The 22566-nt window shown below is 45.2% G+C and overlaps 1 protein-coding gene across 1 annotated transcript; it reads left to right on the top strand.

Annotated features, from left to right (window-relative positions):
• The first annotated feature begins 1283 nt into the window (after positions 1-1283).
• On the top strand, positions 1284-21967 carry LOC147892478 (GDSL esterase/lipase At5g62930-like). The gene is made up of 6 exons (XM_087387024.1): positions 1284-1502; positions 1631-1708; positions 2112-2252; positions 2391-2467; positions 2545-2709; positions 21517-21967. The coding sequence occupies exons 1-6, from the start codon at positions 1404-1406 to the stop codon at positions 21671-21673; spliced, it is 717 nt and encodes a 238-aa protein (XP_087243150.1). The 5' UTR covers positions 1284-1403; the 3' UTR covers positions 21674-21967.
• The last annotated feature ends 599 nt before the right edge of the window (positions 21968-22566 follow it).

Below are 22566 nucleotides of genomic sequence, written 5' to 3'. Positions count from 1 at the left end.
GCACTCAATTGACATTGTCTTACATTATCAACACAGTGCCGGTGATTGTTTATTTGATATAATAAAGTACTTAGTCAATACTGTTAGACTTTAATATTATCGATGTTGCTTCAGCATGAATTGTTACAACATTTCTCTTTTTTAATGCATGTTCTCAATGCAAATAAGCTTTAAAATCAGCAGTAGAGATGCCACATGGGATGCAATATTTCATATGGTTGTAGTCCATGACACAATATTATTTAGGTTATAACCAAGGATGAGATGAGCTCTTGTGAGCGTAGTCTTATTCATGTATTCATTGGGCTTTAATTCCCAAAAGAGCACAAATCTTTGCACATCACTAAGGCACTAATAAAACACTATCCCTAACATTTACAAGGAGGATCAGGTCTTGATGGACCCTGTGTCGTATCTCATGTTTATATTTTTTTCGTTCTTTTTTTTTCTCTTTATGATATTTTCATTAAACGGTAGGATCCAAGTTTCAGATTAAGATTGTAGTTATGTCCATGACAAAAAAAGAAACTTTGAAATATAGAGAGCTATCAGTGACAATAAGCGGGTCTCTCAAAGTTAAGTAGAGGCTATCCGCTTTCAAGTAACCTTGCATTTTTTCAACTACATGGATGCAGAAATTGTCCTTAAATTTCTTTTCGATATATCCTTAATTGATAGAGCGAAGCGAGTGCTTTTGTGCATACATGCACTCTTGTTTAATGGCCCATCCACCACACATAGACACATACACCTTTTCACCTCTTTTCACTCCTCTCTTTCACCCATCTATCTTTCCTTCCTTCACCTTCACTTGCTTTTTAGCCTGTCCCTTGGGGTAGCCTTAGCAACGATGCAATTTGGGCAAAGCAAAAATTAGGCATTATTATTGGACAATGTGGCTTCTCTTCTTCATTAGACTTGAATGCAAACTTTAAAGTGGTTGACTTTCTCACACACACTCTCTCTCTCTTCCCCCTTCTTTATCTCCTCAAGTCTTCCTACATAGCATCTCGACCTTTCCTCCCTCCTCCGTCCCCCTCCCCTCTCTCTCTCCCTCTCAATCTCTCTCTCTCTCTCCCTCTCGCCCCTTTATCTCCTTGAAGTCTTTCTCCACACCAATGGATTCCTTTTTGTTTGTTTTTTTAATCTTGAGGAAGCCTTATGAATGATTAAACATCATTCACCTTGTTCTTTTTTCCTTTCTTTTCTATAATTTAGTTTCACAAGTTATCGAAATATGTATGAGCTACTTCCACTTGCACTTGGGCTTCTAATGAGACTCCTAAAGCAGGGCCATAGTGGGATAGTCACCTTGTTTATTATGAGCTGCTCTTGGTGAGCGAGCGAGAGAGCGAGCGTGAGGGGAGGAGGAGTAGCGCAGTGCAGTGCGGTGCAGTGCAAAAATGCGGCCTCGATTTGTTCTGTTTGGTGACTCCATCACCCAGCAGTCCTTCTCCCCCTCCGGCTGGGGAGCTGCTCTTGCAAATCAGTACGCCCGCAAGGTCCTTCCCATGTCTCCTCTTTTCTCGTAACCCGTCGGATTCACCAGCTCCACTGCCCATTGCGTAAATGCTAACGCGATCTGGTGCTTTGCTGCTACTAATAAGTTTCGCTCGGGGTAGGATTGCAGGCTGATGTGGTGCTGCGTGGCTATAGCGGTTACAACACTCGTTGGGCTCTTTTCCTTCTCGACAAGATTTATCCTGCTGTTTGCAACCTTCACCCGTATCCGGTTTTATTGGCGTTGTTTTGTATTCCGTTGCTTTCATGGGTCTAGATAATGGCTCTACGAAAGATGGCCAGCTAATGATGAGGGAAAATAGAGGTTTAAGGAAGAAGATAGCGGAATTTCTAGCATGGATTGATGCACACTCAATCAAAGTAAGCTAACTTGAATTGAACGTTTTAAACAAGGGAAATAGCTCGGTATGTGCATTGCATTCATCACATTTCGAACAACTCTGTAGTGTGCCCGAAAGGCAGTACATACTGGGGCTGGTGGCTTGTTGCACAGCTTTGGAACTTCGACTTGTTCTGAAGATTCTGTTGGAATTTCAGAGGAATCTGTTATTTTTCCTTCTGAATAGTAGACGTTCCTTGTGGATCCACAGGCTCCAGCACAGCCACCGCTCCTAGCGACAATTTTTTTTGGTGCCAACGATGCAGCATTACCAGACAGAAGTCACAAGAAGCAGCACGTGCCTGTACCAGAATTTAAGGAAAATATGAAAAAGATTATTTTCCACATTAAGGTTTCAAGGACTACATGATAAGGCTATTTTCCAATCAATTACTGGCAGTGCTTTTTTCCATGAATTATTTATTCTTTTAAGATCCTGTCAAACCTAACATGGCCCCGCACAGTTGATTTTTTGAATGTCATGTCTCAGGGCATTTGCGAGAGCACTCATGTTGTAGTTATTACACCTCCCCCCATAGATGAGGACAGTCTCCAATTAACAGCCTGGTATGTGTATGTTCTGGTAGTTAACTTGTTATATGGAAGTAATCTTCACAAGATTGACTTCACTGATTGATTCCCAGGAAAGAATGGGGGTGTAAAGCTGATGAACCTCCTTCACGAACGAATGAAGTGGCAGGCACGTATGCAAAGGCATGTATTGATGTTGCTAACGAGGCTGGAGTTGCAGTCATTGACTTGTGGTCATCCATTCAAAAAATACCTCGCTGGCGGAAAAGTTGCTTGAGGTTGGTTTGATCTCACTCCCCTAAGCGGTTGCAGGATCTACATGTTTTGTTGAGTTGCGCCTGGATTCATCTAGGTATAATATCCAGTCCTTCACCCTAAAAAAAGATCTCTTGGCATACCCCCTCCGCCAACACCCCCCCTCCAGGCTGCCTTTCACCTGCCTGCAAAAAAAAAGGCCCAAAAAAAAAAACAAGGGATAGTTGCTGATAGGTAGAATACCTATTGCTTGCACAAAAAGATAACTCTAGGGCATCAGTTAGAGAAGTCTCACAATCCATCTTGGAGCTCCCTCGTGAGCTGCACCCCCGCTGCTTGGCTGATCCTGCTGCCCCCCTGCCATCTCCTCCTTCCCGCAGCCTCCTCCGCCGCCCCCCCGCCCTCCTCCTCCGCTTCTCCCCCATCACCTCCTCCCCCCCGCCATCTCTTCCGCCCCCCGCCTTATCTTCCCTCTCCCGCCTTCTCTTCGGCCTCCCCTTGTCGTCTCCTCCACCTCCCCCCGCCATCTCCTCCCCCCGCCATCTCTTCTGCCCCCCCACCTTCCTCATCTCCTATGCCTTCCGCTGCCCCCCCGCCCTCCCGCTGCCCCTCCGTCTCCTTCTGCTGCTCCCTCGCCTCCCCCTTCGCCTTCTTCACCTCCTCCTTCTCCACCTCCTCCCCCTCGCCTCTTCGCCGCTCCTCCCTGCCATCCCCCGCCGCCCCCTCATCCCTTTTTCAACTCCTTCCCCGCCTTCTCCCTCCTTCCCTCAGCCCGTCTTCTTCTGCTCCCCTCCTCGCCCTCCTCTTCACTTTTTTTTCTCTCTCTTTGCAGCAGGAGCTTTTTTGCTTGTTCGAAGAAAGAAAATCTTGGTGGTGACCCTTGGTCTGGCCAGAGGGTCTCTACGGCAGCACCTTCAAATCCCACAGCTGTGAAGGTCCTTCTTTCTCCAGCCAACAAGCAACAAGTACAGCAAGCAGTTTAGTCCCTCCAGGACAAGGCGATCATGGGCAAAACTGCGGCCCTCACACCCACAAGGAGACAGGTGCGAGAGTGGATCCAGGCGAGCTTGGCACTAGACGGTGACCACATTCAGGAGGTCACCATCTACGGAAGAGGCGTCTTCCTCATGCAGCTGAGCTGTAAGAAATCCTAGATTTACTATATTTAGAAATGTACTAAGGAACATAAATGAGATTGAAATAGCAGAGAACAAGGGATATTTGTATTGCTAGAGTGTCTGTAGTGTGTCATCCATACAATTGGGCCTCTCTTATATATAGTCACACATGAAAAGGTGTGTACTCCAAAGTGTATGTGCATGAAGAGTTGTGTACCCCTTGTGAAGGGTGTGACCCTTGATGAGAGGGTACATTACAATGGTAATGTCTCTTCAAAAGAATGTGTCTCTTGTGAAGGGTTGTGCCTCATAGGAAGTGTCCCATTGAAAGGGCATGCCCTTCCACAAGTGTCCATTCATCAAACCATCCATAAGTCTAAGGTATAGAGAAAGGAATACGTCACAGATCGTGACATCCGCTCCCACTGAAAATAAGACACTGGTGGAGATAATGAAGTGGTGTAGAAAATATCATGATAAATTCTGAAAATATTGCTGTAATATGTCAGGGTATTGTTGTAAGTCTTCATCAAATTGCCAAGTAGTGTCAGAGTTGTCCAGATCTCGCCAAAGAACAAGGTATTCCGTGATAAGTCGATGTTGAGTCTCTCGCTGTCGATGGTTTGGAATACGCGCGGGATTAAGGAGAACATAGTCATCTTCGATTTCTGGGACATACTCACCCCATGATGGTGGTAATTCCAATTTGTAACTTAAAGGTGAATATTTCTTGATGGTCTGGAAAGGTCCATAGTATCTTGGTCGTAACTCAAGAAACACGGACTTGACCGTCTTATAGCGATGTGGGGCTAGAAATAACAACACCATGTCATTAGTTTCAAATTCAAGGTGACGTCTACGTTTGTTGGTGGACCGTTGATACCGCTCTTGCACTTTTCACATATGATCCCTGACTTGGAGTAGAATATCTTGCATTTCTTGAACCAGTTGATCAGCTAGGGCCACTCGATGTTGAAGTACAAAATTCATTGGTACAATCGGAGTATGTCCATAAGCTACTTGGAATGGAGTCATGCTGATGGCACTATGGAAAGAGTTATTATAAGCAAACTCGAGGAGTGGCAGATACTCTTCCCAAGTTGCTAAGCGTGGCTGAATATAATGTCGGAGCATTTCTTCCAGAACTTGGTTGACTCTTTCAGTCTTCCAGAACTTGGTTGACTCTTTCAGTCTGGCCATCTGATTTTGGGTGGTAGGCTAAACTGAACAGTAGAGTTGTACCCAAGGATTCGAACAGAGAAATCCACAAGTGACTGGTAAGCTTAGGATCTCTGTCGGAGACGATGTTCTTGGGCAATCCATGGTGTCGAAAGATATGTTGTATGAAGAGTTTGGCGATGTTTGGAGCTACTTTTACAAGCAACAAAGTGCCATTTTGGACAATCGATCAACAATTACCATCTGAGTATTACCTCTAGATGATCATGGTAGTGTTGTAATAAAATCCAATATTTTCCCACCTTTCAGTGTAAACTGGAAAAGGCTGAAGAAATCCTGCTGGAAGTCGTCGGCTTGCTTTCATTTCTTGACAAGATAAGCAAGATGTAACCATTTTGATGACGTTGCTTTTCATCTGAGGCCAGTAGTATGTTGCACTGAGTAACCTGTAAGTCTTGTTGATGCTTGGATGTGCAGCAAGGAACTACATGATGCTCTTTTAACAAAAGACGTCGAACATCCTTGTCATGTGGTACACAGATGTGATCTTGATAATACAGAAGGTCATCCGTATAAGAATAGGATGAGATGATCTTCTGTTCTGAAGTTGAAGGTTGATCTTTTGAAAGAACTTATACTGCTATGCTAAAGTCTTTATCATGGAGATACTTCCCTTTGAATGAATTCGAAACATCTACAGATAATGTAGAGATTACCATAGCTGATGCTAGAGGTAACCTGCTGAGAGCATGTGCAACCACATTGTGTAGTCTTGGAATGTACTCTATGGTCATGTGAAAGTTGGCCAGAAACTCAACCTTGCGTGCTTAATGAGCGTTCATGATTGGCTGAGTGAAGATATACTTTAGAGAGTGATGTTCTTACTTTACCACTGAGTCGGCTCCCATGCGATAATGTTTCCAAGAGCGGTAAGCATGTACAATAGCAAGAAAGTCCTTATCATAAATCGGGTATCAGGTTTGGATATCGGAATGTTTATGGTTGTCAAATGCAATAACTCCGCCTTCTTGCATCAAGACTGCTCCTGTAGCAATGTCAGAAGCGTCGGTCATGACCTCAAACGGAAGGTTTGGGTCAGCAATAGCCATAACAGGTGTGGTAGTGAGTGCTTGCTTGAGTTGTTGGAAACTATACTCTGTTTCGGGAAGCCATTGGAAAATTGCCGTGCTTTTTAATAATTCGGACATCGGAGCTGCAATCTTAGAAAATTGATAGACCTTTGTATGGTAGAAGTTTGCCAATCCGAGAAAAGAGCGGACATCATGAACATTTTTAGGAGTAGGCTAGTTTTGGATTACATCGACGTTCTTGAGATCCACTAAGATGCCTTGGGCTGAAATAACATGTCCCAAATATTCGAAATGGGTTTTGAAGAACTCACTCTTCTCAACCTTGATGTAGAGAGAATTTGCGCAGAGAACTTCAAAAACTTGGTGAAGATGTTGTTTGTGCTTATTTAAGGATCCGCTAAAAACAAGGATGTCATCGAGGTAAACGATGACGAACTTATCGAGGAAAGGCCTGAAGATATTGTTATTAGTGTCATGAATGTGGTCGGGGCATTGTTTAACCCAAAAGGCATGACCAAACATTCAGAGTGTCCATACTTTGTTCGAAAAGTTGTCTTGTACTCATTGCCTTCTCGTATGCAGATTTGATGATAACCTGAACGAAGATCAATCTTTGAAAATTGTGTTGCATGTAGAAGTTGATCGAAAAGGTCATCAATGCGAGGCAATGGATACTTGTTTTTTATGGTGAGCTTGTTGAGGGCTCGGTAGTCGGTGCAGAGACGCATGGACTTATTCTTCTTTTCCACAAGTAGTGCAGAAAATCCGAAAGGGCTGTGACTAGGCCGAATGTGACCTTTGACAAGTAGTTCGGTCACTTGTCTTTGGATTTCTTCATTTTATGTATAAGAAACCCGATAAGGAGGTTTCGACGGTGGATGACTTCCTTCACAACCCTTCACAAGAGACACATTCTATTGAAGAGACACTACCATTGTAATGTATCCTCTCATCAAAGGTCACACCCTTCACAAGGGGTACACACCTCTTCATGCACATATACTTTGGAGTACACACCTTTTCATGTGTGATTCTTCACTCTCTATATAAGAGAGTTCCAACTGTATGGATGACACACTATAGACACTCAAGCAATACAAATATTCCTTGTTCTATGCTATTTCAGTCTCATTTTTGTTCCTTAGCACATTTTTAAATATAGTAGATCTAGGATTTCTGTTTCTTACAGTGATATCAGAGCAAATTTTCCTGCCTGTAGGAAATGCCCCTCATCTTCTAGAGCCTATCTGATATCTCTACTTCCGCTAGAAGGAGATCCACGCACGTTGTGTATGGAAGAGATGGAGAGGATGAGGGTAAATTTTTTTACCACCAATCCATCTAAGTCATTAGTGGCCTCTCTATCGACCTCACATCACTAATTGATGTGAATGGACACGACAATTCTCGTGTCTTTTTGATGTGCTTGGGCTGTCCCAAAACCAAGGGACATACCCTTTTTCGCCAATGGACGCGCCTTGTCAATGAAGAGCTTTGACTCCTCACCCAAACGGCACATCCGTTCTGGGAAAAGACACACCTTTCATGTGGGGACACCCTTCTTTTAAAAAGAGACTTACACTTTCATGAAAAGGCACACCTATTCCAAGGGTCATACCCCTTTAGAAAAGGTATACACCTTGGCACCAAGCACCACGTTATAAAAAGGGCACCTAGGGGGGGCAAAAAGGGATGATCAGCCCCTTTACCCAAGGCCAACCCTAGTGTACCTTTGGGTTCAAGTAACCCAGCTTTTAATTTTTGGCAACCACCCAACCTAGGCAGCCAAAAAGAATCATGATTTCTTCTTGACTCAATCCGTACTGCCATTCATCACGCCAGTTTGCCATTCTTTCCACAAAATATTCTGCCTTCTATCACCCAATTTTCTGCCCTTGTTTCCAGCCAGACCTTCCTGACCCTAATCAGCAGCCTTTGCTGCCCTCAAATCAGCCCAGGAACCGTGCAAAGCACAGCCCTAAAGCAGCGCTAGATGCAACGATTTGCTTCAGCCTCTGCCAGCAAATTTCTTCTGCGCCTCTCCTTGCTTGTGATATGCTCCTGCCAGCGCCAAATATGCCTTGAAATCAGCCGATAACTTAACATCTGCTTAATTTTCGCCCTGATTGGACGCTCGGGTCATGCCAAAACGCTGCTGAAGGTGGCTGTCTGACTCCTGCTACAGAAACCCTAATTTGAAAATTGGGAGCCTGCAATTTGTCTTCAACTACCTCGACATCAGGACCTCCTTTAAATTGCGATTGATGTTGTACTCTTTCCAGCCGAAGCCCACTGTTGGTACACAACTTTCAGCACCAGTCTGACAGTCAATCTTTGGTGCTAGGTGGCTTCTTTCCCTTCTTCTTTGAGGATGTTCTCTCAACACATATTTGCTGTCTTTACTCTCACAACATTACAGCAAATGAACATCTCCTCATTTAGAAATGGAAACCCCCGGTAATGCTCCTGATATCCCTTCAAGGACACCTCGGGCATCACCCATCACCCAATATCGTGTTCAAATTGCTCAACCAGCCCACTTTGGAGCCTTTGCATCGTGAGTCTTTTGTGTCACCTGCCCTTCCACCAACTTGGACCACATCCTCTCTCTCTTGCGTGAGGCACCTTAACTTCACTACTTCCTCAGCACAGTCCAGGTTGTGTTTCATGAGACACGCAAATACCCAGAACTTGATATTCCCCACGAGTTCCCTGTCCATCTTTGGAGAGACTTTTACCCCTCAGCTTCAGCATCTCCAGGGTATTCTCCACCTCTTTCAATTCCCAGATATCCTCCTGAGCAGGTTTCACCTTCCATAAGACAATATTTACACTCTGAAGGCACTTCTTCTCCTGGATATCCTCCTCTTCCGACAACAGCTCCTTACCCTTTTCTGGATCCGTGGACTCTGCAACGGACTCCTATCCTCTTAAGAGCGGTAACACCCACTTTGGCATCACCAGTCTTACCTCCTTCAAGTCCTCTCCCAGATTTCCACGGGTGGTTCCATCTTGCCTCGCCTGCCTTATCCAAACATGATCAATCTTAGGGAGCAGCCTGGATCTTCCTCCAAGAATGGTACAAACTATAGCACAATCTCGTGCTCTTCTCACAGGGACCTCAGACATGTCGAACCGCTCGCGTCCAACCTCTCCGGAGATTAGCGACTTTAATCCGAAAAAGATCCTTGAAGTGAATATACATGGCAAAACATTACTTGAACTCCATATTTCTCAACTTCAGGACAACATTTCCGATCTCATCCAGAAAGTCCAGCAACTCTAGGATTCTCGCAGTACCACACATACAGAGGATGACGACACGCCACCAGGCGACTATGTGGACCCGATTCCACCAGAGGTAGAAAATGTTGAACTTTGTGCCCTCTACCACTTATTTCAAGCTTCCAAAACTAGAAGACTTGACATAAAATTACTGGAAGCTTACACTAGTCAATGGAATTGCCGAATACTTGTCCAGTGGATCGCCAAAATGCGCATGTACTTTGACACTGTCGACCTCACTGAAGGCAAGAAGATTGCCTTGGCAGCCTCCCTACTTAAAGGTACAGCTTTTCTTTGGTGGCAACGACGCTTAAAGGATGGAAAAAGTGTGCTAACCTGGAAATGTTTTGAACACGTGCTCCGTAAGTAGTTCATACTTGCCAATGCGGACTTCCAAGCACGCTCAAAACTTTAACAGTTGGAGCAAGCGGGCTCCCTATCTTCCTACATCTCCTAGTTCACCACTTTGGTGCTGGAGATCGATGGTTTGACTGATGATGATTGCCTCCATGCTTTCATCTCAGGCCTACATCCCTCGTTACGCATTGATGTCCTCAAAGCAAACATCACCACCATTGCTGGTACACTGTAAGAAATCTGAAATAAGTTCGATTGGATGATCCACTGGTCGTTGAGGTGGTAATTGCTTTGGCAATTCCTGTGGGAAAATATTCAGATAAGGCTGAAAAAAGGGTTGGTTGAGGTACTTAGGAGGATCCTTTGTCGATGTCTCCTCAACTGCCGTAACTAACAGAAGTGCAGTCTTTACTTGACGTTAATGAATCCACTTCTTTACTTGTAAGGTGGAGGCAACTGGAGTTGAAGGAGAGTCCCTAGAACCAATCAGCTCGATAAGTTTTCCCTGGTGGACAAACTGGATAGTATGGCTGCGAAAACTGATTGATGGATCATAGTCGTAGAGCCACTGTTGTCCGAGGATGACATCGTACCGGGAAAGAGGCATGATGTCAAAATTCAACTTGTTTGTATAATGTTGGATGTGAAAGGACAGGGTTTTGACCCTTTGCACAAGAAGGTAGTTCCATTAGTAGGTTCAATATGATAGTCCTTGGAATGGCATCACTTACACGAGAGGCATTTAATTGGGCTGTCACGATCTGTGACGTATTCCTTTCTCTATACCTTAGACTTATGGATGGTTTGATGAATGGACACTTGTGGAAGGGTATGCCCTTTAGACGGGACATTTCCTATGACACACAACCCTTCACAAGAGACATTCTATTGAATAGACACTACCATTGTAATGTTAGAAAATTACCCAAGAGCGATTAAATCAGGGTCATCCTTCAGCAAGGTCCCTGCCTTCAAGCTCCCACACCTGCGAGCCTCCTACTTGGGCTCTGATACCTGTTAGAAAATTACCCAACAGAGGGTACGCACAGCGGAAGACTTATAGTAATGCCCAAGAGCTCACACAGTGTGCGTGTGGGGTGTGGAATCACAAACTTCTTAACTTATGTGCATAAAATAGATGTGTAGACTCATCAATAGTTAATGAACCAGCCAGATAGAGAAGCCACCAAAATAATATATTTCCATCCAAAACTATGGACACAATACAAAAGAGATAGATCCAGAGTCCCACCACTGGTGTGGTCCTCTGATCTTACCACAAGGTACTTCTCCTTTCTGCCGGCTATCTCTAGACTCGAGCCTGTGTGCTCCACCTCGAGCGTCTGTAGACTTTCCGTCGAGAACGATCCTCTCCACCTTGCTGTCTGGAAACCAGCCTAAGTGGGCTGCCACTCAAGCTCAGTCTACAGCTCCTTCAGGGTCACCTTCACCTCCTGTGTATAGGCCCAAAGCTTGCCGTCTTGCTGCTCCTGTCTGCTGTCAGAGGGCTGCTCCAAAGAATGTGATCACAACACCTTGCTGTCCTAGAAGACAGCCAAGGTCGGCTCTAGGGAACTCAGTCTGCAGCTCACCTTCAACTCTCCTTCACCCCCAGTGTGAGGCCCAAGGGAGTGGCTCCTGGCTGCTCCTGTCTGCTCCTGCTTTTGCTGAACTGTTGGATAATGAAATGAGGCAAGTGCCTCTCCTTTTATAGGGCTCAAGGCCCCCTTGAACCAACCAACCAGCCAGCCCTAAATGGGCCGACTGGCTGGTCTGTAGCAGCCCTAACCAACCGACCAGTTGGTTGGCTGGTTGGCTGCCTATCCAGCCCTATTTAGGGCCCTTTGCTGGCCCTTTGTTCCATGCAGGGCCCAGCCCCTTTGCTGCTGCTGTCCTGCCACCTGCCAGCCCTGTTTGCAGGCCATAGACCTGCCCATATACTTTGCCAAGGACCCCGTCATGCAAGCGCCTCTGCCAGGCCCTTCTCCAGCGCTGTACAGTTCTGTACACCCTGCTGATGTCAGTGCCTCCAAGGATCTGCACAGTCCCGTACAGCCACGATGCTGTCCCGTACTGTTCCTTCAGGGATCCTCCTCTCTTGGCTGTGAGGTGCTGCCCATGTGGCAGCCCCCTCCCTCTCTCCTCTGGGCATCTTTTGCCTTAGGTCTCCCTCACCCATGCTCTCCTCATATGGGGGCTTACAAATGGGGAGGTGACCATTCCAACACCCCCTCTCACCGACACATCCAGGACCAATGCCAACACGTCGATGAAGATGCGCCAGTAACTCCCTGGTCGTAGTCCTCTGGAACTTTTTGATGTCGAAATCTTTTCCTGGCTTTTCATCCAGTGGCTCCTACTCCACCAGGTCTGGCTCCGCTTCCGCACACCATCCTGGTACACAGGTCCATCTTTGGTAGCACCTCCTGGCACCACTATCTTCCGTCACATTCTGCCTTTGAACTTGAGCAACCCAGCTGTCACGATCTTCCAGTTGTCCCCCTCATAATGAGTGAACAACCTGGAGTCTTCCAGGCACCATGCTCTGAGGGTCTGTTTCAACCCGTCCTTTCTTTGGCAAGGTCTGCAACAAAAGTACATCTCCAGATAACCTAGACCGCGACCTTTAAACGCACCTGACTGAACCTGAGTCACCCTCCTTCTCGTAAGGGCACAATCCTCCAGTCGTGGAAGTCGATTCCCAAGAGCGATTGAATCAGGGTCATCCTTCAGCAAGGTCCCTGCCTTCAAGCTCCCACACGTGCGAGCCTCCTACTTGGGCTCTGATACCATGTTAGAAAATTACCCAACAGAGGGTACGCACAACGGAAGACTTATAGTAATGCCCAAGAGCTCACATAGTGTGCGTGTGGGGTGTGGAATTACAAACTTCTTAACTTATGTGCATAAAATAGATGTGCAGACTCATCAATAGACAATGAACCAGCCAGATAGAGAAGCCACCAAAATAATATATTTCCGTCCAAAACTATGGACACAATACAAAAGAGATAGATCCAGAGTCCCACCAATGGTGTGGTCCTCTGATCTTACCACAAGGTACTTCTCCTATCTGTCGGCTATCTCTAGACTCGAGCTCGCATGCTCCACCTCGAGCGTCTGTAGACTTTCCGTCGAGAACGATCCTCTTCACCTTGTTGTCTGGAAACCAGCCTAGGTGGGCTGCGTCCAGAACGATCCTCTCCACCTTGCTGTCTGGAAACCAGCCTAGGTGGGCTGCCTCAGTCTGCAGCTCCTTCAGGGTCACCTTCACCTCCTGTGTATAGGCCCAAGGCTTGCCTTCTTGCTGCTCCTATCTGCTGTCAGAGGGCTGCTCCAGAGAATGTGATCACAACACCTTGCTGTCCTAGAAGACAGCCAAGGTCCAGCCTCTAGGGAACTCAGTCTACAGCTCACCTTCAACTCTCCTTCACCCCGAGTGTGAGGCCCAAGGAAGTGGCTCCTGGCTTCTCCTGTCTGCTCTTGCTTTTGCTGAACTGTTGGATAATGAAATGAGGCAAGTGCCTCCCCTTTTATAGGGCTCAAGGCCCCCTTGAACCAGTGTAATTTGCTCGAGGCCCCCTTGAACCACTGTATAGGGCTCAAGGCCTATGTGATACATCTCTTTCCACTGGAAGGACATCCACGCACATTGTGCATGGAAGAGATGGAGAGAATGAGTGTAAAATTTTTTTAGCGCCAACCTGACCTAAAGTCATCAATGGCCTCTCCATCTCCCTCACATCACGAGTTGATGTGAATGGACACGACAAAAATCTTGTCTTTTGATGTGCTTGGGCTGTCCCAAAACCAAGGGACGCACCTTTTTCACCATCGGACGCACCTTTTGATGAAGAGTTTTTGACCCAAGGGACACACCCCATCGTGGAAAAAAGGGGACATCTTTTCGTGTAGGGACCCCCTCTTTAAAATAGGGTTACAGCCCTTCATGAAAAGGTACACCTATTCCAAGGGTCACACCCCTTAGAATAGGCACACCCTTTGGCACCAAGCACCAACCTACAAAAGGGTACCTAGAGGGCCTAAAAAGGTCAACCAGCCCTACACGCCTAACCCTAGACTACCCTAGGTACGCAACCCGCATTTTAATTTTTGGCAACCACCCAACCTAGGCAGCCAAAAAAACAAATGACAATTCATGTTTGACGCCCGTACAGAAATTCGTCACGTAGGTTCGCCTCTATTTCCACGCCATACGCCGCTCTCCATCAGCCGATTTGCTGGCCTGGTTTCCAGCCAGTCTTTCTTGGCCCAATTCATCAGCCTTGCTTCCCGCAAATCAGCCCTAGAAGTAAGCAACGCACTTCCCTCAAACAGCGCCAGATGCAAGCAGCCAATGCCAGCGAATCAAATCAGCCTGGTCCCTGCTGTGCATAGCCTGTGAACAGCGACTCTTGGCTGCCTTTTCTTTCCGTCTAGCCGGGCCCGGTCCTGCTTCTAGTATCCCACAGGTTTCAACGCAGGCCAGCTTCGCCAGGCTACGAACTTCCACACAGGAAAAGTGTGCCAGATCTCATGCAATCTGCAAAACGCCTCTGCCAACACCCCATCTGCCTCGAAAGTCTCTCCAAGTGGTATTTGCCGTTCAAAAAGCTTTGCCTTTCTTGTCTTGTGCAGGAGTAGCATCTTTTGCCTGGGAAGTGTTGGGTTCCATATTGGAATTTTGCTTGGGTCGCTTTGGACAATCGAACCATCTATGGTCGCCAGTGCAGATGGTACAAAGTCCTTTTGTGTTGGAGGTGTTCTTCTTGTCAAAGGCCGCACCTTTGTGTTGGTGATGACGTGCCGTTCAAAAAGCTTTGCTTTTCTTGTCTTGTGCAGAAGTAGCATCTTTTGCCTGGAAAGTGTTGGGTTCCATATTGGAATTTTTCTTGGGTCGCTTTGGACAATCGAACCATCTATGGTCGCCAGTGCAGATGGTACAAAGTCCTTTTGTGTTGAAGGTGTTCTTCTTGTCAGAGTCCGCACCTTTGTGTTGGTGATGACGGTCATGACTTTGTGAAGAGGAAGAGACACGATCCTTAAAGGAGTGCTTCTATTGGGATCTAGCATACGATTTCTGAGACTTGTTGGGATCTTGAGACTGTTTTTTCAGAACTTTTGAGTTATCTTGAGAGCGAGCACCCTTGGCCGATGTAGAATTATGTGATTTGTTAGAACCCTACTTCATTGTATTCTGGAAATCTGTGATGTGCTCTGTGTAAGCAATAGCACTAGCAGTGATGGTGATGTTTGCTTTGAGGACATCAATGCGTAACGAGGGATTTAGGTCTGAGATGGAAGCATGGAGGCAATCACCATCAGTCAAACCATCGATCTCTAGCACCAAAGTGGTGAACTGGGAGATGTAGTAAGACAGGGACCCTGTTTGCTCCAACTGTCAAAGTTTTGAGCATGCTTGGAAGTTCTCATTGGCAGGTATGAACTACTTACAGAGCACATGTTCAAAACGTTCCCAAGTTAACACACTTTTGCCGTCCTTTAAGCGTCGTTGCCACCAAAGAAAAGTTGTATCCTTGAGGAGGGAGGCTGCCAAGGCAATCTTGTTGCCTTCATTGTGTCAAAGTACATGCGCATTTTGGCGAGCCATTGGTCAACTATTCGGTGATTCCGTTGACGAGTGTAGGCTTCCAGTAATTTTATGTCAAGTCTATTAGTTTTGGAACCTTGAAGTAAGCGGTAGAGGGCACGAAGTTCAATGTTTTCTACCTCTAGTGGAATCGGGTTCACATAGTCGTCGGGTGGCATCAAGTCATCCTCTATATGTGTACTGCGAGAATCCCGGAGTTGCTGGACTTTTGGGACCAAATCGGAAATTATGAAATCTGGAGTTGAAGTAATGCTTCACCATGTATAATTATTGCAGGGGTCTTTTTTGGATTAGAGTTGCTTGGACACGAGCGGTTCGACATATCTGAGGTCTTTGTGAGAAGAGCACGAGATTGTGCTCTAGTTTGTACCATTCCTAGAGGAAGATCCGGGCTGCTCCCTGAAATTGCTCATGCTAGACGGGGCAGGCGAGGCAGGATGGAACCACCCGTGGAAATCTAGAAGAGGAGGTCTTGGAGGAGGTAACATTGGTGATGCCAAAGTGGGTGTTACAGCTCTTGAGAGGACAGGAGTTGGTTGCAGAGTCCATGGTTCTGAGAAAGGGTACAGAGCTGCTATCGAAAGAGGAGGATATCCAGGAGGAAGAGTGCCTTCAGAGTGTAGATATTGTCCCAGGGAAGGTAACACCTGCTCAAGATGATATCTGCGAGCTGAAGTAGGTGGAGAGCACTCTGGAGATGTTGAAGCTGAGGGGTAAAAGTCTCTCCAAAGATGGACAGCGAACTCGTGGGGAATATCGGGTTCTGAGTATCTGCATGTCTCGTGAAACAAAACTTGGACTATGTTGAGGAAGTGACTCTCATGAGATTGAAACTGTGAGTGACTCTCATGAGATTGAAACTGCACTATGTTGTGTTTTTTGGAGGATGAGTTTGGGAATGTTCCTGGATTCATCTAGGTATATGTGTTGAGGAAGTAGTGAAGTTGAGGTGCCTCACGCAGAAGATATAGAATGTAGTCCAAGTCGGTGGAAGGGCACGTGACACAAAAGACCCATGATGCAAAGGCTCCAAAGTGGGCTGGTTGTGCAATCTGAATGCGATATTGAGTGATAGGTGATGCCTGAGGTATCCTTGAAGGAATATCAGGGGCGTTATCAGGGGTTTCCATTTCTGAACAAGGGGATGTTCAATTGCTGTAATGTTTGTTTAAGAGGGAAAACAGCAAATATGTGTTGAGAGAACGTCCTCAAAGAAGTAAGGAAAGAGGCCACCTGGCACCAACAAATGACTGTCAATCTGTTGCTGAAAATCGTGTACTTGAAGTGGGATCCGGGCTGGAGAGGGTATAGCATCAATTGCGAATTAGAGGGGGGTCTGATGTCGAGGTTGATGAGGACATATTTCAGGCCAAATTTTGAATTTAGGGCTTTCTGTAAGAGGGGTCGAATCAGCGACCAAACAGTTCGGTTGTGGGCAGATATGTTGCCAGCAAAAGCACGAACAACCAGTTGGGTCTCGATCTGTTTGTAGAGGCGAGATCTTTTGTAAAAGAGGGACTGGCTGAGGTGATTTGCAAGAAAGAAAAGTGGGCGAAAGATCTGGCACAAACTTCTTGTTGCAGAATCCGGGCAGCAAGGTGACGATGCACATTTATCAATTCAAGATGAATGATGTGCTGTATGTCTTGGGAGGTGAAAAAGATATACCTCAAGGACCGTTGGTTTCCGTAATGGAAGTTCGAAAAGCTCAAGAAGAGTTTTTGTTTCTTTGTATAGCATCGGTAGAGCCGATTGATGGTCCTTCGGCTAGCACTGATGTTACCCAAAATGGAGAGATGGCCAAGTTGGCTGACCAAATAGCAAAGGAGTTCTCTGATTGTTTTAGGGATGAGTTACCTTATGGGTTACCCCCAGAGCAGAATGTTAGGCATAAGATTAACTAATCCCGAAGGCACAACCTGTAAATAGACCTCCCTATAGGTTAAGTTTTTCCGAAAAAGTAGAGGTACGAAGACAACTGGAAGAATACCTCAAGCTGGGACAGATTTAACCCAGTTTCTCACCTTTTGCTTCACCAGTGATATTGAAGAAAAAGAAAGATGATACTTTTCGCCTCTATATAGATTACAGAGCACTGAATAATATCATTGTTAAGCACATGTATTCGATGGCTCGGATTGATGATTTGCTAGATGCATTGCATGGGGCCATAATTTTCAGCAAGATTGATCTAAAGTGTGGCTACCATCAGATTCGTATTAGAGCCGAGGATATTAGAAAAGAAGGGAACTCATTTTGGTCTAAGAAATTCACTATTTACCTATTTTTGTTGCACTCAAAATATGGGAAATGCCATAAAATACGGATACTTACTGCAAAAATGTCAGTCTAGTACTCAGGTATAAGATCCTTGATTTTTTGTGCAGTATTTGATGATTTTGACATCGCCAGCGCGTCCGGAGCGGGCCAAAACTCCCGAATCAATCCTAGAGACACAAAAAACTGACGCCCGGAGACTCGAAAAAGAGCAAAAAAGCTTGAAATGGGAGATTTGCACAATATGGCCAAATCACGTTTTTGTGCAAATCCCCCATTATCTGGCCAAATCGCATTTTTGTGCAAATCCCTCATTACGGGCATTTTTGTCCTTTTTCGGGCCTCCGAGCGTCGGTTTTTGGTGTCTCCAGGGTCGATTTGGGAGTTTTGGCCTGCTTCGGATGCGTTGGCGATGTCAAAATCATCAAATACTATACAAAAAATCATCTTTTGAATATCACGTATGTCAAACGTAATAAAAGAAAAATAATTTGAATATGACTTATTTTATATTTTTACATGGTTTTTGTTATTTTTCCAACGTTACATTGGCCCTCTTTTGATTGGTCAAGAGCCTATTTTTCTAAACCCTAAAAGGCTCCAAAATGAGCTCCCTTTTTTCCTAATGTGTGCATAAAACCGCTTTTAGAAGCAGATTTGGACGTTATGAGTTTTTGGTAATGCCGTTTGGACTTACCAATGCTCCTGCTACATTCGTCATGCTTATGAACAATTTACTACGCTCGTATATCGAAAAATTTGTAGTACATTTTATTGAGGACATTCTTGTTTTCAGCAAAAGTATTATTGAGCATCACGAACACTTAAGAATAGTGTTCAATACTTTGAGGAAAGCCAGTCTTTATGTAAATAAAAAGAAAATTCTACTGTGTATGGTAAGACTTGAATATTTAGGATTCATTATTACTCATGAGGGGGTAGAAATGGATCCAAAGAAAGTGGCTGCGATATTGACTTGGCCTATCCCTCAGAGTTTGACCGCTTTGCGATCATTCTTGGGATTTGTCCAATTTTATCGAAAGCATATCAAAGGATATTCTGAGATAGTGTTGCCATTGACTGCTCTGACCTCAGATAAAGTACCTTTTATATGGGGACAGAATCAACAAGAAAGTTTTAACACCATAAAACAAGCTATGGTCTCAGGACCGGTGTTGAAAATAGTTAATCCCAAACCGTTTTTCCTTGAAACCGATGCAAGTAGGCAAAAATGGACACCGTTCTGAAGAACCACACCTGGGATTCGGTGGACAAGCCTCCCAAGCGGAAAGTAGTTGGTACCAAATGGGTGTATAAGCTGAAGTTCAAGTCTGGTGGGATCTTGGACAAGTACAAAGCAAGATTGGTGGTGAAAGGTTATGCACAATCAGAGGGACTTGATTTTGACGAGACCTTCGAGCCCACAGCTAGGATGGGTGATGATACACACTGTTGTTGCTTTGGCTGCCCATCACGGATGGCCTATCTTTCAGATGGACGTGAAGTCGGCATTCTTGAATGGAACCTTGGAGGAGGAGGTATATGTGGATCAGCCACCATGCTTTCAGATTCTAGGGTCCACATCCAAGGTATGCAAGCTAAAGAAGCCGTTGTATGGGCTGAAACAAGTCCCAAGGGCATGGTACCAGTGAATAGACAAGTTCTTTTTGAAGATCGGGCTACAACAGAGTCCATCTAAGGCAAACCTCTATCTCTTTTCTGCTGGCGGGGGGTTGCAGCTCGTACTTAGCCTGTACTTGAATGATCTTATGTTACAGGACATCACTTAGAAAGTTGCTCAAGTCAAGAAACTACTCATGAAGGAATTTGAGATTACAAACTTGGGAATTCTTAATTATTTTCTTGGGATCGAAGTGAAGCACGAGAAGAGCAGCATATTCATCTCTCAGGAGAAGTACTGCAGGGAGTTACTCAAGCGGTTTCAGATGGAAGACTACAAGGTGGCAATAACTCCTATGGAGATTGGTCTGAAGATGAGCATCCATGATACATGTTAGCGAGTTGATGCATCTCAGTATCGACGGATGGTGGGTAGTCTACTTTATCTTACCAACACCCAGGCTAGATATTTCCTTTGCAGCAGGGCTGCTCTGTCAATTCTCCGCCAAACCCAAGAAGGCCCATTGGGACGCAGGCATGAAGGTGCTGAGGTACTTGAAGGATACATGCACCTACGGTAGTACCTACAGTAAAGGCATCGAGTTAGGCGGATTCTGTGATAGTGATTGGGCAGGCGATGGTGACAGCAAGCGATCAACTACAGGGAATTGTTTCATACTTGCATCAAGGGCTATGTCATGGCTAAGCAAGAAACAACCCTTTGTCACCCTTTCATTGACAGAGGCGGAGTACAGGGCTGCTTGCGCCGTGGCTCAGGTGGATCCTGGAGGACATGTACGTGACTCAAGAGGATGCGACAGTGCATGTGCGACAACCAGAGCTGCATTGCCATCGCCGAGAACCGCATGTTCATGCAATGACAAATCATATCGAAGTCCACTACCACTTCGTACGAGAGCTCACCATTGATGATATCTTGGAGCTGATGTACTGCACCTGGCACATAGGGCTACACCAGGGGCCTTATATAGGCCAGAAGTCAGGCAGCCAGGGTCAGCCATATGGGCCGACTCCTGGTCGGTTTCTAGGGCTGCCACAGGGGTTGGTGCAGCAGGGGAAAGTCGGCTCTCCCAGTCGGTTTTTGAGGACCTAGACCTGGGCTATAAAAGGCCCCTCCTACCCTTCCATTTCCTCATTCACTCCAGCACTGAAGTCTTCTACAAACAGTGCCTCTTGGAGTCCATTGAGGAGAGAAGCAGAGTTTTGCCTCACCCTTGAGGATCTTGCTTTGTGCTCACACTGAGCTTGAATGATTCAGCGTATTGACTGCCTAGAGAACGTATGCCAGCTAGAACTGCATTTTTTGTTCATAAAATCTGATTTCTTAATCACAAAATGATGTTACTATCCACGGATTGAAGTATCCACATCAAACAGAGATGATGTCTGGTAATTGTTTTTCTTGTCGCTTTAGTAGTCAATTACAGAATTTTAGCATTAACAAACAGTTAATGGTGGACAGCTATGCATAGATAACACTGCCAAGGGTAAATAATATGCAAACTTTATCTATAATTTCAAAGGCTAAGCTCGTACATATTGAGACCAATGTATCTGAGTACCCTTCTCATTTGCAAATTAGTTAACAAAAATCCTGCTGTTGTCAGGTTTGCTTGTTGCTAGCATCCTTTAACCCCTTGGACCTGCTGTTTTGGTCCTTTATAAACTTTAAAGTAGCTACCTTTCAATGTGTGAGAACAGAGATAGGCATGTGTTGATTCAACAACACATCACTTTCCACCATAGTTACGAGGGAACGGGAACGTTCCGGAAATTCGGGTGTCAGAACAGGAACGTTCCGGGAAGGGGGAGCGGGGGAAGCGGGAACGCCATGTCACACACGACACGTCACCATATGGCTTAAAACTATGTTAGAAAATGAAAGAAACTAGCATTTTACAGCTTTAAACTTTATATACAAGCTCTAAAATACCCATTTGAAACTTTCAAAGAGCCAAAAGAAAATGGACGTTCTGGGGCTGTTCCGGACCCTGGTTCTGGCCTGCTACCTGGAACGGCATTCCAGACGTTCCGGATGTCGGAACGCCGTTCCCTGGTAACTATGCTTTCCACCTCTTATAAGCTTGCAACTGTACCATGATCAAGGATCCTTGCTAAAATGCTTTGCATGGTTGTATGTGGTTGATGGATCATGGATTACAAGGACATGATGGCAATACAATTGTTTTCAAAGAAATCTAGACAATGCCTAAGAGTTGGAAAAGTATTTGCCTTTGATAGACTAAAACAATCCTTTTGCATGTTTGGCAGTGATGGTTTGCATCTGAGCCCTGAGGGTAATGCAGTTGTGTTTAAAGAGCTCTTAAAAGTTCTGAAGGACAGAGGCTTAACATTTGAGATGATGGAATGGGACTTCCCAGAGCATTCTGAAATAGATGTGGATGAGCCCAGAAAATCTTTCTGCTAGTCCCTGTCATGGTATTCTCTGTGGATCTTGCTGACATATGGTTGATACCCAACTACCTGTGCGTCCGATTTGTATCCTCGTGTGGTATCCATTCATTAACCCTTGTTGCAGAACAACATTCTATGGTATAGTAAGGCCAAGTGTACAAGTAGGATCTCCCATCAGGTAAACTGGTAGATCCAGTAAATCTGCTTTCATCTCTATGTATGTTGTGACGAGTATTTTAAGTGCAAGTGTGCATTCCATCATAAAATCCCTCGCCTTGAATAGCTAAATTGTGTCAGTAAAACAAAGTGTTAGATGCAATAAATTTTCTTTCATCTTTATGTACGTTGTGACAAACACTGTGATGACATGTGGTTATGTTCTGCCAATGACCCAATGTTTTCCAGTAGAAGGACCTTTGTATATTTGGATGCTCATGTATGTTTGTATGGGTATGTGGTTATGTGTGTTAGAGCATGTCATGTCTTTGAAATTTTATTTAAAATGCTAACTTCTAGATAAGGTTTGCAAATTTTTTTTTTTTTTTCCTTACAAGGTTTCACTTATATGACCTGTTAAGCCTAGTGTAAAGTGGTGACCCGTCGGGGTAACTCCCCACACGAATTGAGAGAGTGCCTTTACACATGCATGCCATGACAAAACATCAGCTTCTCTATTAGAATCTTCTCTTCATTGAGTTGGTGCCCAGCCATGTAGCTTTGGCAAAAGCTCCCAAATTGCTCGAAGATTGCCATAGTCACTTCATCATGTTGAGTTTATCAACTCTCAAGGTATTCACCAATTGCTTCTTTGTAGAGTGCGTGTGCTCTCAAACGATGCAGATTAGTCTTATCCAAAAGTATCTTAGGGACATCTCTTTTGCAATATATTTTGATCCTTGTATGTTG

This window comes from Dipteris shenzhenensis, chromosome 16 (assembly GCF_047967505.1).
Source record: "Dipteris shenzhenensis isolate YYH24624 ecotype China chromosome 16, Dip_SZ_1.0, whole genome shotgun sequence".
Taxonomy (NCBI): Eukaryota; Viridiplantae; Streptophyta; class Polypodiopsida; order Gleicheniales; family Dipteridaceae; genus Dipteris; species Dipteris shenzhenensis.
The sequence above is the reverse complement of the archived record's forward strand: the minus strand, read 5'-3'. Positions and strand labels throughout refer to the sequence as shown.